General features: G+C 54.5%; 1 protein-coding gene and 1 pseudogene across 1 annotated transcript in view; both read right to left on the bottom strand.

Annotated features, from left to right (window-relative positions):
- Window positions 1–13,364, bottom strand: part of GDPD5 (glycerophosphodiester phosphodiesterase domain containing 5) — a 90,200-nt gene that overhangs the window by 39,499 nt on the left and 37,337 nt on the right. Inside the window, exon 3 of the mRNA XM_060018258.1 lies at window positions 3,676–3,852. Within this exon, the coding sequence (XP_059874241.1) occupies window positions 3,676–3,792 (117 nt within the window). The 5' untranslated portion in view covers window positions 3,793–3,852. The remainder of the gene's footprint in view (window positions 1–3,675; window positions 3,853–13,364) is intronic.
- Window positions 5,586–6,891, bottom strand: LOC132430245 (protein SET-like; annotated as a pseudogene).

The following is a 13,364-nucleotide window of genomic DNA, read 5'->3' as shown; positions in this document are numbered from 1 at the left end:
AACATACCATAGAAGTGCGAGAGAGTTGACTGTCTCCTTCAACGTCTCGGGCTGGAAGTTCCTCCAGGCATCTGACCTATATCCCTCCTGCTACAAAGAAGCTGGTTTTGACACTGTGCTGCCTCCCACAAATGCAGAGTCTTCAGGGCCCCCTGTGGGGATGGCCTGAGAGCCGCCTTCTGTCCTGCCCCATCCTTAATTGGCAATATTAGAGTAATGAGTCACAGACAACAACCAATTAATTATCCCCAGTTATAAAAAGCTTTTGCTTCCGCTTCCTAGCTGTCGAGCGAGCCAGCCTTCTGCTGCCAGGCTCCTCCACTTCCTCGGTGTTGGGGGGCAGGAGAGGACGTCATTTCATCCCTCTGGTCCTCAGTTTCCTGTTTCCTTATTTGTCAAGTGTGTGTCCTGGGGGGAGGGGACAGTGTGAGCAGAGGGTTGGAGGAGATGGGAATGTGAGGGGCGGGGAGGGGCAGGAAGGAAGGAGGCCAACCTGGATGGAGAGCAGCGGGGCGGGGGCTCCTTCCCAGGCTCCCTGCACCCCTCTTCCCTCCCCAGGATCCCCGTCCAGTACCGCGGGGCCAGCTCTTAACCAGTGAAGCACTGAGGGTGCCTAGCCTGGCATTCAAGCCATTCCCCAACTTGTCCCAAATGCTCCCGGTCCCTGCTCTTCTCTCTGTCAGGCAACTTCCCAAGTCCTCCTCCCCGTCCTGCCTTTCTTCTTTAAACACACCCAGACTTGGGGCTTCCCTGGTGGCTCAGTGGTTAAGAATCTGCCTGCCAATGATGGGGACACAGGTTCGATACCTGGTCCAGGAAGACCTCACATGCCGCGGAGCAACTAAGCCCGTGCGCCACAACTACTGAGCCCACGTGCCACAACTACTGAAGCCCGCACACCTAGAGCCCATGTTCCGCAACAAGAGAAGCCACCACAACGAGAAGCCCGTGCACCACAACGAAGAGTAGCCCCAGCTCGCCGCAACGAGAGAAAGCCCGCGCGCAGCAACGAAGACCCAATGCCACCCCCAAAATTAATTAATTAAAATAAATAAATAAATAAACACACCCAGACTTAAAACCCGCCTGTCTTCCTGGCAGCCTCCAACTTCCTGACGCTCTTGCTGCAAATCTATCACGGATGGGGCTTCAAGCCTTGATTTCCCCATCCATAAACAGGGCATAACAATTAAATATGCCCCAACAGGGTGTTAGAACAATCAACAGGGCAATGCCTGTAAGCCATAAGCTCCCCGCATACAATAGGTGCTCAATAAACATTAACTGTTACTCTCACACTTTGTTCCCAGCCTGAGGATGAGTGCTTCTGTGACTCACCACCTGTGTGTCACCTCACTGCACAGAAGAGGCCCAGAGGGGTTCAGCTTCACTGAAGAACTTGACCCTAGGCTTCCCTGACTTGGGAGACACAAGAGGCTCCCCCAAGAGGTCCTGAGCGGAGGCAGTGCCTGGTGGGGGCATGGGGGGTGGAGGGGTAAGGGGATGCCCAAAGGAGGAGGGGAAGGTGGGGATGAGGAAAGGCACAGGCCCAAAGCTGGGCCCGCTCCCCCTGGCCGAGGCCTCTCCAGGCCCGAGGGGCTCTCCTTTCACTCCCCAACCTGCGCTCCCAGAGCTCACTCTGGGCCTCTATTTGTTCAGCAAAATTTACAGAGCAGCTTCTCTGCACCAGCCCTGACTTTGAGACACCAGATTGCTGTTGCTTTCACTGTGTCAGGCCAGGAGCCCAGCCCCCATCACGGTTCTGGCCCAGCTGTCTGGGGAGGGACTGGGGAGAGAAAAGAGAAGAGAGGAGAGCCAGGGAGAGAAGGGTGAGCCCGCGGAGGCTGGAACCCAGGAAGTGGGAGAGGAAGCGGGAGTGGAGCTGAGTTAAGGGCCGGGGTGGGCCGCCCGCTCATCCTCAGCTGCGAGGTGCGGGTTGCCTGAGGTGAGCTCAGCCCTTTCTGCAGAGGCCCTGCCACCCAGAGTTGCTGCAAAACCCTCTCTCCTCTCCCAGCCTCTCCCAGGCTGTGGCCTGCAGCCTCCGGCCATTGCCCCATACCTGGCACCTCAGGCCTTGGCATTTGCAGAGCCTATGCCGCTTGGGCCCCCAGTCAACTCAAAACTGGCCTCAACCCACCACTTCCTCTAGCCTGGGCCCTGGGCGGGCCACAGCCAAGACCCATCACTTCCTGACTCCACAGCCTGGAACTGGCTGGCCCTGGGCCCACCAAGAGGTGTGAGGTGCCCTGGGAGAGAGCCGCCTTCCTCCAGTGTCTCTTCCGACGGCTAAGGGCTTCCTGCTTGGGAGCTCAGCCATCCTTCTCCTCCCTTCCTCAGCCTCAGCAGTCTTCCCATGCCACCCCCACCGAGAGCGCTGGACACCGTGCAGGGCCAGATCCGAGCTCTGCCCCTCTCTAGCTGCGTGACCTTGTCCTGGTCACGGACGTCCTTGGCTTCTGTTTCCGCATGTGAAGCGGTGGCGATGACATCTAGCTCACGGGCTTGGGAGCAACAGGGGTGGCCACGTGTCAGTGCTCAGCTCAGCGCCCGGCACACAGACAGACACCTGGGTGTCAGCGGACCGCGAGCTCCTGCCCTCCCGACACGTGGAGGCCCTGCTGACTTCCTTCCGCTGCCTCAGGGGAGAATGGAGCTCGGAGCACAGCACATGGGACGGACAGGCTGCCCTGGGCAGGTCCCTCCTCTCCCTTGCCTCAGTTGGGCATGTTGCCTCCTGTGTGCTAGAGTGGGTACACGGCAATGACTCAGGCCAGGTACCCACAGGTGGTACCTGCTGCTTACCATTTGGGGGTCATGAGAACAGGCTCCCGACTCAGTCGAGTGCTCTGTCCCTCTGTCCCTACCAGCACAGGCAGAGAGGGAGGGCAGGGAGGTGGACAAGCTCCCCCAACCTCCACATCCAGATGTAGTCTGGTGATGCTTGGCCTCTGACCTCCGCCCCGGCCACTCCAGCCCGTGTTGGGGCTGGCTGAATTTGGAGGCTGGCCTCTTTGTTCAGACAAGCAGGAGGGAGGAGAAAGTTGTTTTCCAGGCAGCAAAGCTTTTAGATAAACACCATTTATCTCTCTCTCTGTTCCCTCCTGAAGGAATTGGGTTCCTTCAGAGAAGAAACTAGATCCAATGGCTGATGGTGCCCCAGGGACGGAAGTGTGGCCTGGGGTTTGGCTTGGGGAGCCGGACACTAAGGGAGGCTTTCTTTATCCAGCTGAGCACCTGCTGCCAGCCCTGGCAGGCTTGTGGCTCAGGTGATTGGGCCCTGGTGCCAGGCCATGGCCCTGCCAGCTCCCAGGCTCCAGGATGGCCTGGCCCAGCTCTTCACCCTCCCCTTGAAGAGCCACCCGTCTGCTTACCTGCCCATCAGGATCTGCCAGGAAGCTGAGAACTTCTACTCACCTTGGGGGACCCCACCCTCTTGGAGCAGCCCACACCCCACACTGTCAGAGGGGAGTCAACAACTGGCTACACCCATGTTCCTTGCCCACCTAGTCAGGTAGATTTGGGAATTTCCATAGGCCCATTTTACAGAAGGAGAAACTGAAACCCAGAAAGGGCATTGGCCTGTCCAGAGCCACACAGCAGGGTGTCAAAGCTGAGACCCCTCCCCCAGGCCCTGGGGCTCCCTGGGTCCTTTGGCCGCATCCCAGCACAGCTCACCGGTGTGGTGTCATCGTGAGAGCGCTGGTAGCGCTTCCAGCGGCAGCCGTAGATGCCGGTGAGGCAGGAGAGGCAGAGCTGCGGCTCATAGTACTGCAGGGGCTGGTGTCTCACCATGCTCGCGCCCGCGGCCCTGGCGCCCGGCCCTCAGGAGCCCATGGAGGCCCCCGGCTGGTCCTGGGGGAGGAAACAAAGTACTGTGAGGCAGGGGAGGGGTGGGGACCTGGCCCCAGCACAGCAGGTGTCCCTGTAGTCTAGGTCAGGGAGGGTCAGCCTCTGCTCAGAGCCCTGCCGTGGGTCCTTGTCTCTCTCGGAGTCAGAGGCCCATCCTTGCAAGTCCCCTAGGACAGTCCCCTGCCACCCACCCATGACCTAATCATCCAACAAAAATCCCCATACCTATTAGCAGTCACTCCCCCACTCCCACCCCCCAGCCCCAAGCAACCTAACCTACTTTCTGTCTCCACGGATTTGCCCATTCTGGACACTTCACATAAATGGAATCATATGATATATGGTCTTGTGCGTCTTGCTTTTTTCACTTAATGTTTTCAAGGTTCATCCATGTTATAGCGTGAATCAGTACTGCATTTCTTATTATGACTGAAAATTATCTGATTGTATAGCTATACCATTTGATCCACTCACCAGTTGGTAGACACTTGGGTTGTTACCCCTTTTTGGTTGTTATGAATAACTCTGCTGTGAACAAGTTTTTGTGGGAATGTATATTTTCATTTCTCTTGAGTAATACTTTGGGATGGGATTGCTGGGTCATACGGTAACTCTATGTTTGACTTTTTGAAGAACTGCCAAAAGCTGTCTTCCAAAGCTGTTGTACAATCTTACTTTCTCCAAGTGTTATCATTATCATCCCCATTTTACAGATGAGAATTCTGAAGCACAGAAATGTTTAGCCATTTGTCAAAGGTCACACAGCAGAGCCTGGCAGTCTGGCTCCTTGTTCTAACCCAGGGGTTGGCAAACTACAACTCACAGCCAGATCCAACCAGCCACATATTGTGTGTGTGTGTGTGTGTGTGTGTGTGTGTACACATTTAGTTTTATTGTGACAAAGCAACTTGTATAATTTTCAGGTTTAAAACTGAGCATCATCGTCCCTTTGCAGTGAAACAAAAATTTAAAAATAAACAGGAACAAAATTACAATAGTGAATGTCAATTGCAAATAAGATCCTACAGGTTCTGCTGCTTCTCCCATCGAGTGGCAGGGCTCAAGTCATCATTAGGAGAGAACTTTATTTTAAAAGTGTCCTCTTAAACTGCAAGGATGTCCGTTAAACATCACAATTAAACATGCCAAAGGAGAAGCCATGTTGTCAAAATGCCCACTTAACCCACCCAAACGTCTCAAACCCACCTTTGCTGACCTTCTATAACCTCATTTTTTTAAGTTTTTTTTTCTTTTTTTAAACAAGAGAAAGTAGACAGATGCATGTTGGTAAATGCTAACTGTCCACATTCACATAGAGACACAGTGTAATCTCTGAGCCCAATATACAGAGACAGGAGGGAAAAAGCTAGAATTCTATGCACTAATACACAGGGGCCTAGCACCCTCCAGCTTCCAGCAGAGCTAAGGGAGCAGAAGGTTTTTTTTTTTTTTCCCACAGAGCATGGTGGTGTTGATTCCATAAAGGTTTTTTGAGACAGGAAGGGATAAAAATGAATTTGGAACAGAAAGGGGTAGAGATTCTTTTCCCACTGAATTCTGCTCAAGGTATTTCTCCCCAAAATAAGTTGTGAGCCATGGTATAAAGGAGAAATGAGACCTCAAACACAGGGCGACTGAGCACAAGAGGAGGAGAAAAAAGAGAAAAAAAGACTGTAACTTGCTCCCAGGGACTGGAGAAAATTTAAAAAGGAAGGTTGGAATCCATCAGTGTTCCATTAGTCATCTTCCCCTTCATCTTCCTCTCCTCCCTCCCCATCATCATCTTCATCACCTTCATCCTCATCCCCTTCTTCATCAATATCTTCTAATCCTTCTTCCTCTTCATCATCACCATCATCTTCTTCTCCTTCCGCTTCCTCATCATCCATGTCCGGAATCAAGTAGTACTATAATGGATTTGGCCAAAATATCATTTTTTTTTTTTTTTTTTTTTGCGGTACGCGGGCCTCTCACTGTTGTGGCCTCTCCCGTTGCGGAGCACAGGCTCCGGACGCGCAGGCTCAGCGGCCATGGCCCACAGGCCCAGCCGCTCCGCGGCATGTGGGATCTTCCCGGACCGGGGCACGAACCCGTGTCCCCTGCATCGGCAGGCGGACTCTCAACCACTGCGCAACCAGGGAAGCCCCAAATATCATCTTTGATGACCTCTCCTAACTCATCTGCACCAGCATCAGAATGGTCAGTAAACCAGGTGAAGAAGCTTTCTGGTTCCTCATGCCGTCTCTTCCTGCTGGCTTTATTCTACGTTTGACTTGAACATTTTGTCAAATCCTTTCCGGATTTCCTTTTGATTTCAGTGGACTTTGAAGGTGGATCACCACTCTCATTCAGATGAAATTCTTTGGAGAGAACTTTATTTTCGAAGGGTTTTCATCCAAATAAAAATCTATTCTGTAACCTGATTTAAGATCTTCAAATTCTGTCACTTCGACTCTCGTCAAATAATGCAGCACCTCTGCAAATAACGCAGTACTCCCCAAGGAGTACAGACACTTGTGGACGGTTAACAAATGCTGTTACCCCAAAATCTGGGATTTTGGCAATCAGTGCCGACCTCTACTGAAAAAATGGTGGGCGGAGTTTGTTATATTTCTGTTCTACTTTCACAATCTCCTCCCTGGCTTGTTCGTTAAGTCCGTCTGTTTCATTCTGCGCTTCATCAATATATTCAATTGCTTCTTGCTGTTCTTTTTCTTCCTTCGGCAAGTTCAGAGAAGCAGACGTTTCCTCTGGCCTGGAGGCAGGAGTCAGTCTCGGTTTCTTCGGTTTCTTTGCTTGGGGTGGAAGTGAAGACTTGTGTTTGGGGGCCATGCTGGGAGAAGAGCCAAGAATCCACCCAAGGGAAGAAGCTCGTACCAGGAGCTCTGAGAACTCCAGCCACGTGTTTTTATACAGCCCACAAGAGGAGAATGGTTTTTACATTTTTTAAGTAGTTGGGGGGAAAAACCAAAACAAAAATATGTTTTGATCCGTGAAAATTATACGTGAGTCAAATTTCAGAGTCTGTAAATAAAGGTTTACTGGACGCAGGCCCACTCACTCATTTATGTATTGTCTATGGCTGCTTTAAGGATAACTGCAGAGTTACGACAGAGTCCATATGGCTCAGAAAGCCTAAAATACTTACTGCCCAGCCCTTTATAGGGAAAGTCTACTGACCCTGCAACCACGGGGCCACCATGGCCCCTGAACCGGTATTGTAAGTGCAGCATATGGGTGAGAAGGGAAAGGGTGCTGTGGGCACTTAACAGGTGCAGGGAGGGTCTGGGCATGCTTCCCAGAGGCAGTGCTGAGCTGAGGCCTGTAGGATGAGCTCCCGTCTCTAACGCCCCAGAGGCCACACCATAGGGGCACCGGGCTTCAGGCCCACCAGCTACTTCCACGTCTGGGCCTTGCTCAGGGCCTCTGCCTAACACCCCCTATCTCCCCCCGCTCTCCAAGCGCTAACCTCAGCACAGGGATGACAGCCTCCTGTCCGAGTGCGGAGGCGCGTTAGGAGCTTGCTGGGCACACTGACCGACCTGGAGCCTCCTAGTTGCTGGGAAGCGTCTGGTGCAGCCTCTGTGCCCGTGGCTCCCTGCGGAGACATGTGGACATGGTGCCGCTGCTGGGGGCTCTCGGAGCCGTGTGGAGCCCAGGGCTTGGGGGACGGTATAGGATGGCGATGCTGCTGCAGTCAGCTTAGCACCCATGGGGTTGGGGAGGTCAGGAGTGGGGTCAGCAGGTAGGGGATCCTCTCAGCTTTACTCCTCTCTAGGAGGAGTGTGTGGGGAATTCCCTGGTGGTCCAGTGGTTAGGACTTGGCGCTTTCACGGCCAAGGGCCTGGGTTCGATCGCTAAGCTGGGAACTAAGATCCCACAAGCTGAACAGTGTGGCCAAAAAAAAAAAAAATGGAAGGAGTGTGTGCTCACATATGTACTCCCACATTCACAGCCTTCCAGAGGAGGTAGAAGGCCAGAGTCCACAGCCAGGGACCACGTCTCACCCTGTGAACCCCCAGATGAGGCTCTCTGCTGTCAGGTGGGCCACAACACCTGCCCCTACTTCCCCCGGAAGGGAGGAAGCAGCTAATATGTAGAAAGGGCCCTCGATTCACCCTCCCTTGGCCAATGACTTGCCCTGTAGCCAGAGCCACTCAGGGCTCTTCCCTGAGCCTTGGTTTCAGCTTTTGTCTTGACTTCCAAAAAAGGTCAGATGACTGGGGGCTGGGGGAGGGGCAGCGGTGCCAGGAGGGCACATGGCTGCAGTGACTGAGGCACGGCAGGTGGGCATTCTGCAGGCAGGGGCCCTGCCCTCCCATTCCTTTCCCAGGACCCCCACCCCCACCCCGACTCTGGGACTGATTCCCATGTGTCCTCTGCTCCCCCACCCCCATGAATGAGCACTACAACCCACCCAGGAATGGAATTTCCATTTCAAATCTGGAAAAGAGGGAAGTAGAGCTGCCTGCACCAGGCCTCCAGCCGGGGACTCAGCTGACTGTGGCTCTTGGAACTATTTCCCTCCCCCCACATCCCCACCATGAATTTTCACACTATTCAGAACTGCAGGGGCATCTTTGAGAGGCAAACCTCTTTTCTTTCCTCTGCATGTTCTCCTGGGGCCATCAAGATAGCCAGCGGCTCCTTGCTGTCTCCAGGAGGGTCACCCAGACCCATCATGGGCACAGTGACCGCCTCATCACCCCCAGCCTGCCTCTAACATCCCTCAAGACCCTTTTCTCAGCACACCCTTGGCCACTGCCAGGGCAGTGGCCCAGTCTCACCTCTCCCCTGGATGGGGAATCCCTGCGGTGGGCCTTGCCCTGCCAATCCAAGGTCTCACCTGCAGTCAGAGGGAGTTTTTAGCAGACAAATGACCAGGATCTGGCTCCTCTAGCCTCAGCACTCCAGAACCTGCTGTCCCTTCATCTGGCTAACACCTCCTGACCCTTCGAGTCTCCGCTCAGATGTTACCTCCTCTGGGGAGCCTCCCCTGAGCCCCAGGTTTGGTTAGAGGGCTCCCGGCATCCCTCCTTCTTCCTGGGCAGCCTGTGGGAGCACCACTGACATGCCTGCTCCCCCAGGGGATAGCCTGAGTTACTCCGACTTCCCCAGTGGCCAGCACGGGGTAGCAAGGGGGGGCAGCCCTGGGGGTGTCCTGGACCACACTTCCGAGAAGGCTCGGATGTTCCCGCTGCCCAGACCCTGAGCGGTCAGGACAAGCCCCCAGAGACCAGATTCTCCCCAGCTGCCCCCTCCTGCCAGGGCTAATGGCATCACCTGCATCAGTTAACTTCTCCAAGCCACCTCCCAGAGCTGCTGATATCAGCCAGGTTCCAAAGAAATCCTCAGCCTGGACCCCCCGCTGGCTCTGGGACAAGAGAAAGCCCTCACCTCTTAGCCTGATGCTTGAGGGCCCTCCTCAGCCCAAAGTCTCATTTTCTGTCTGAATTCCTGGTCCCTGCCCCGAACTTCCACAGCCTCCTGTTTGCACAGGGAAGGGGCTTCAGGAGGGAGTCAGGAGGGAGACGGAGTGCAGGTCCGCTGTGGAGTGGGCGAAGGATGCAGGGGGTGGGCATACACCTCCAGGGGCCTCGCCCATCCTTACACCCTGGGAACGCACCTCACCCACTTCCCGGCTCCTCGTCCCTCCCCTGACTGGCAGGGTGCCCGGCCCTCACTGCCCCCAGACCCCGCTGCCTCAGGCCCCAGGCCTGCTCTCTTTCTTGAGAGTGGGAAGAGTCTCAGGCCAGGTGTCAGTGCCTGGATCGCAGCCTGGTCTCCTTCAACTGACTTGCTGTGTGTGACCTTGGAGACTTGTTTTACCTCTCTGAGGAATGGGCACGAGATGGAAAGACACAAAAAGGACCCAAGGCTGCAAAAAATACTGACACGTGCTACACCGTGAATGACTCCCGAAAACATCATGCTAAGTGAAGGAAGCTAGTGACAGAAGGTGGTGTGGGAGCTTGTGGGGCAGCATGCCGAGCGCCGCACCTGTGTCAGCTCCCGATGAGAGCTGTCCAAAGTAGAGTTTGACAGTCTTCTTTTACAGGTTAGAAATATGGGCCCCAGGTGGATGGAGGAACAAACTGGGGTCCATCCAGACAATGGAATATTACTCAGCCGTAAAAAGAAATGAGCTATCAAGCCATAAAAATACACGAAGGGACCTCAAAAGCATATTGCTAAGTGACAGAAGCCAATGGGAAAAGGCTGCATACTGTATGATTTCACCATATGACATTCTGGAAAAGGTAAAACCAAGAAGTGGTAAAAAGATCAGCGGTGGCCAGGGGTTGGAGGTGGGGAGCACAGGGGATTTTTCGGGCAGTGAAACTATTCTGTATGATACTGTAATGATGGATACGTGTCATTATACATTTGTCAAGCCCCACAGAATATATAACACAAAGACTGAACCCTAATGTAGACTATGGACTTCAGTTAATAGTATTGTAGCAACACTGGCTCATCAATTATAGCAAGGGTACCCCCCTAAGATAAGACGTTAATAATAGGCAAAACCATGGGGTAGGGGAAGGAGAGTATGTAGGAACTCTGTATTTTCCGATCAATTTTTCTAAAACTGTCACCAAAAAAATCATCTATTAATTAAATACATAGGTATTTAATTTAAATATCTATATCAATTGATCAATAGATAGCTGGATCAATAGATCTAGGCCTGAGAGATGACACGATTCACCCGAGGCCAGACAGCTAACCATGGAGAAGAGAGGATTTGAAACCAGGGCTGCCTTAAAGCCTAGTCTTTCCATGGCACCAGCCCTAGACGGAGGGTCTGTCTGCTGCCCACGTTTCTACCACCTTCCGTGTCCATGACAGCTGTAGCATGTGTCACTGAAAACTGCACCGCAAAGGGCCAAGTTCAATATTTTGGTTGGCAGCAGGGGCATGGAGTGTGACCAAGAACTCTGGGCAGGAAAAAGGACCCCCCCACATACAGTGGGTGCAGGGCTGGGGGAGACGGAGACCTGACCTCCTCCGGCAGCCTTCCCGGGGCCCAGGGAACAGGGCAGGGTGCACATGTGGAGGTGGAACCACGCCCTCTCCCTTCCTCCCCCGCCGCCCCCCCCCGGGCCCGTCTCCTTGGCCATGGCCGCCCTCACTGGGACTCAACCCTAGCCCAGACTCGGGGCTGGTGGGCTGAGGCTGCGCTCAGTCACCAGCAGGCTGGGTGACCTCCACAAGCCTCTGGTCTCAGCTTTCCCGTCTGTATCATGGGATGGTGTGAACAACATCGGATGACCTCCAAGGGCCTTTTCGGCGCTCAGCTTCTAAAAACCCTTTATCCACCTGCTCTCTCCCCATCCTCAGGAGATAAGCAGAGGTGGGGTTGCTCAAGGAGGATGGAAGGACAAATCCCACAGTCGTTGCCTGGTCTGGCGGGGAAGAGCCCCCTCCATTCCCAGGACCAATGGCTGGAAGTCAGGAGCCCGCCGCCCACTGGAGCAGTCAAGACGAGGTTGAAAGCTGCAGGAAGGCCTGCGACGAGGTTAGAGGCCTGGTCATCCTGAACCCCAGGCCAGGGCTCTGCCCCTGTCCAGGTATCTCTACCATCTTTGACAGGGACCAAGGTATAGGTAGTCACAGCCTGGATAACTCACAATGACCCCAAACTTGACTTAGAGTGAAACCCAAGGAGTAAAAGGCACAGGGCTGTGGGGACTCCTTCCCACAGTGCTCAGGAAACATGGCCCTGGAGCCAGACCAGGGCCTCCCGGTGGTCCTTCCTCACTGCATGCCCATCCCCTGTTCCCAATGCAGGTGTGCCTGTGAAACCACCTTAGCTCTGGGATCCTCTGACCGCCTTGAGGCCTGGAAAACTCCTGCTCATCTCAGCGCAGCAGCTCCTCCTCTAGGAACTCAGCCCTGCCTGGGTCAGGGTCTCTTCTGGACCCAAAACTCCTGTGCTTCCTCTAGCCGCACTGCAGGGCGGCTTCCTGGAGAGGGTGGATGTCAACAGAACTCAGAAATAAGGGAGGATTTGTAACACAAGGGGGGAAAGAAGGGGGCTCTAGGTAAGGGGACAGCACAGGGAAAGCGTGGTGCAGGGAGGGTGAGCAGGGCCTCTCCCAGGGCTGAGGGCTCCAGCAGCAAGTTAAGTCCCGGGTGGGTTCCATCTGGGTGTGATGGGGGTGTCTACTCCAACAGTAGCCTCCCAGCCCTCTGGGGACCTTCCAGCAGGGCACCCCCGGGGCAGCTTGCCAGCTGGGCTGTTTCTCCAAATAATCGACCAAACCCAAATCCACAAAACAAATCCCTGGCCCCAGAGCTGGGGCTGGAGATGCGGGGACAGAGCTGATTCTGGGACCTCCCACTCCCAGACCATCCGATCCCACGTCCCACCCTACTGCTCTCCAGCACAGCCTCCTATGCTTAGCTTTTGAGGAACGCTCAAAGAGTCACTACATTTCCCGCTCATCAGATGGCTTAAGCTGAGAGATGTGGGCTGCTACATCTCACCGTGTGGCCCTGAGCGAGGCACTCCGCTTCTCTGGGCCTCAGAGAAAGCCCTAGATTCTAATGAAATCAGCAGAGAAGACAGGCAGATGTAGGGAGGAAGGAAGTCTGTCACTGAGGCAGCTGCCGGTGGGGAGAGGCTGGGGGAGGAGGTGCCGGGAAGGAGGCCTGGTGGGCCGGTGGCCCCGTCATGGCCGCTCATTCTTTGGGGGAAAAGCTACTCAGTGGCTTGGGCTGGGGCTCTACAGGAGCTGTCAAAGAATCAATCATGCCATAATCAGGGTCATTGTTAACCTCTTTCCACCGTGGTGCCAGGGCCTCCTGTTTACCCAACACTTCTGTCCCAGAAGACTTCTCATTGCTCTTCCTCTGGAGAAACTCCCAGCAGGCTTGCTTCACCCCGGTCGCGGGTCCCCTTCTGTCCCTCCGGGCTGCCCTCCTGTAGGAAGGGCCACAGGATTGATTGTAGCCCTTGATTGTAGCCTCCTGTAGGAAGGGCTACAGGATTGATTCTTCCTGCTTCTCCTTCGGGAAGGGCTGGCTTCCTCGGAACCGTGGCCTCTGGTATGATCTGTTCCATACCCGATCTACTCATTCAGTGTATGTTTAAGACGCCTCTGCTGTGTGCCAGGCACTGCTGGGACCTGAGAGAGATTCACCGAGAATCCGATGTGGCCCTTCCTTTCAAGGAGACAGTCTCGTCGCAGCAACAGCAACTACAATTACAGCCACACTCACAGCGCTCTGCAGTGTACAAGGAGCCTCCACACACATCGTCTCACTGAAGCATGGCCCCGACTCCACGGGTAAGTACCGGATCCCCATTTTATGGACGAGGAGGTTGAGGCTGGTGGAGGGCAGGACACGTTTGCTGAGCTGCACCCTTCGTTAAGGCCCTTGGGGGACAGATCTGCATGTTTGGGGCCATAGGCTGAACGGGGATCAGGCTCAGGACCCTGCCCAGGGCCCTTGGGTTCTCTTGGCACAGAGAGGACCTCTCTTTGGATCTCTCTTTCCCCAGGTCA

Source organism: Delphinus delphis, chromosome 8 (assembly GCF_949987515.2).
Source record: "Delphinus delphis chromosome 8, mDelDel1.2, whole genome shotgun sequence".
Lineage (NCBI taxonomy): Eukaryota > Metazoa > Chordata > Mammalia > Artiodactyla > Delphinidae > Delphinus > Delphinus delphis.
The sequence above is the reverse complement of the archived record's forward strand: the minus strand, read 5'-3'. Positions and strand labels throughout refer to the sequence as shown.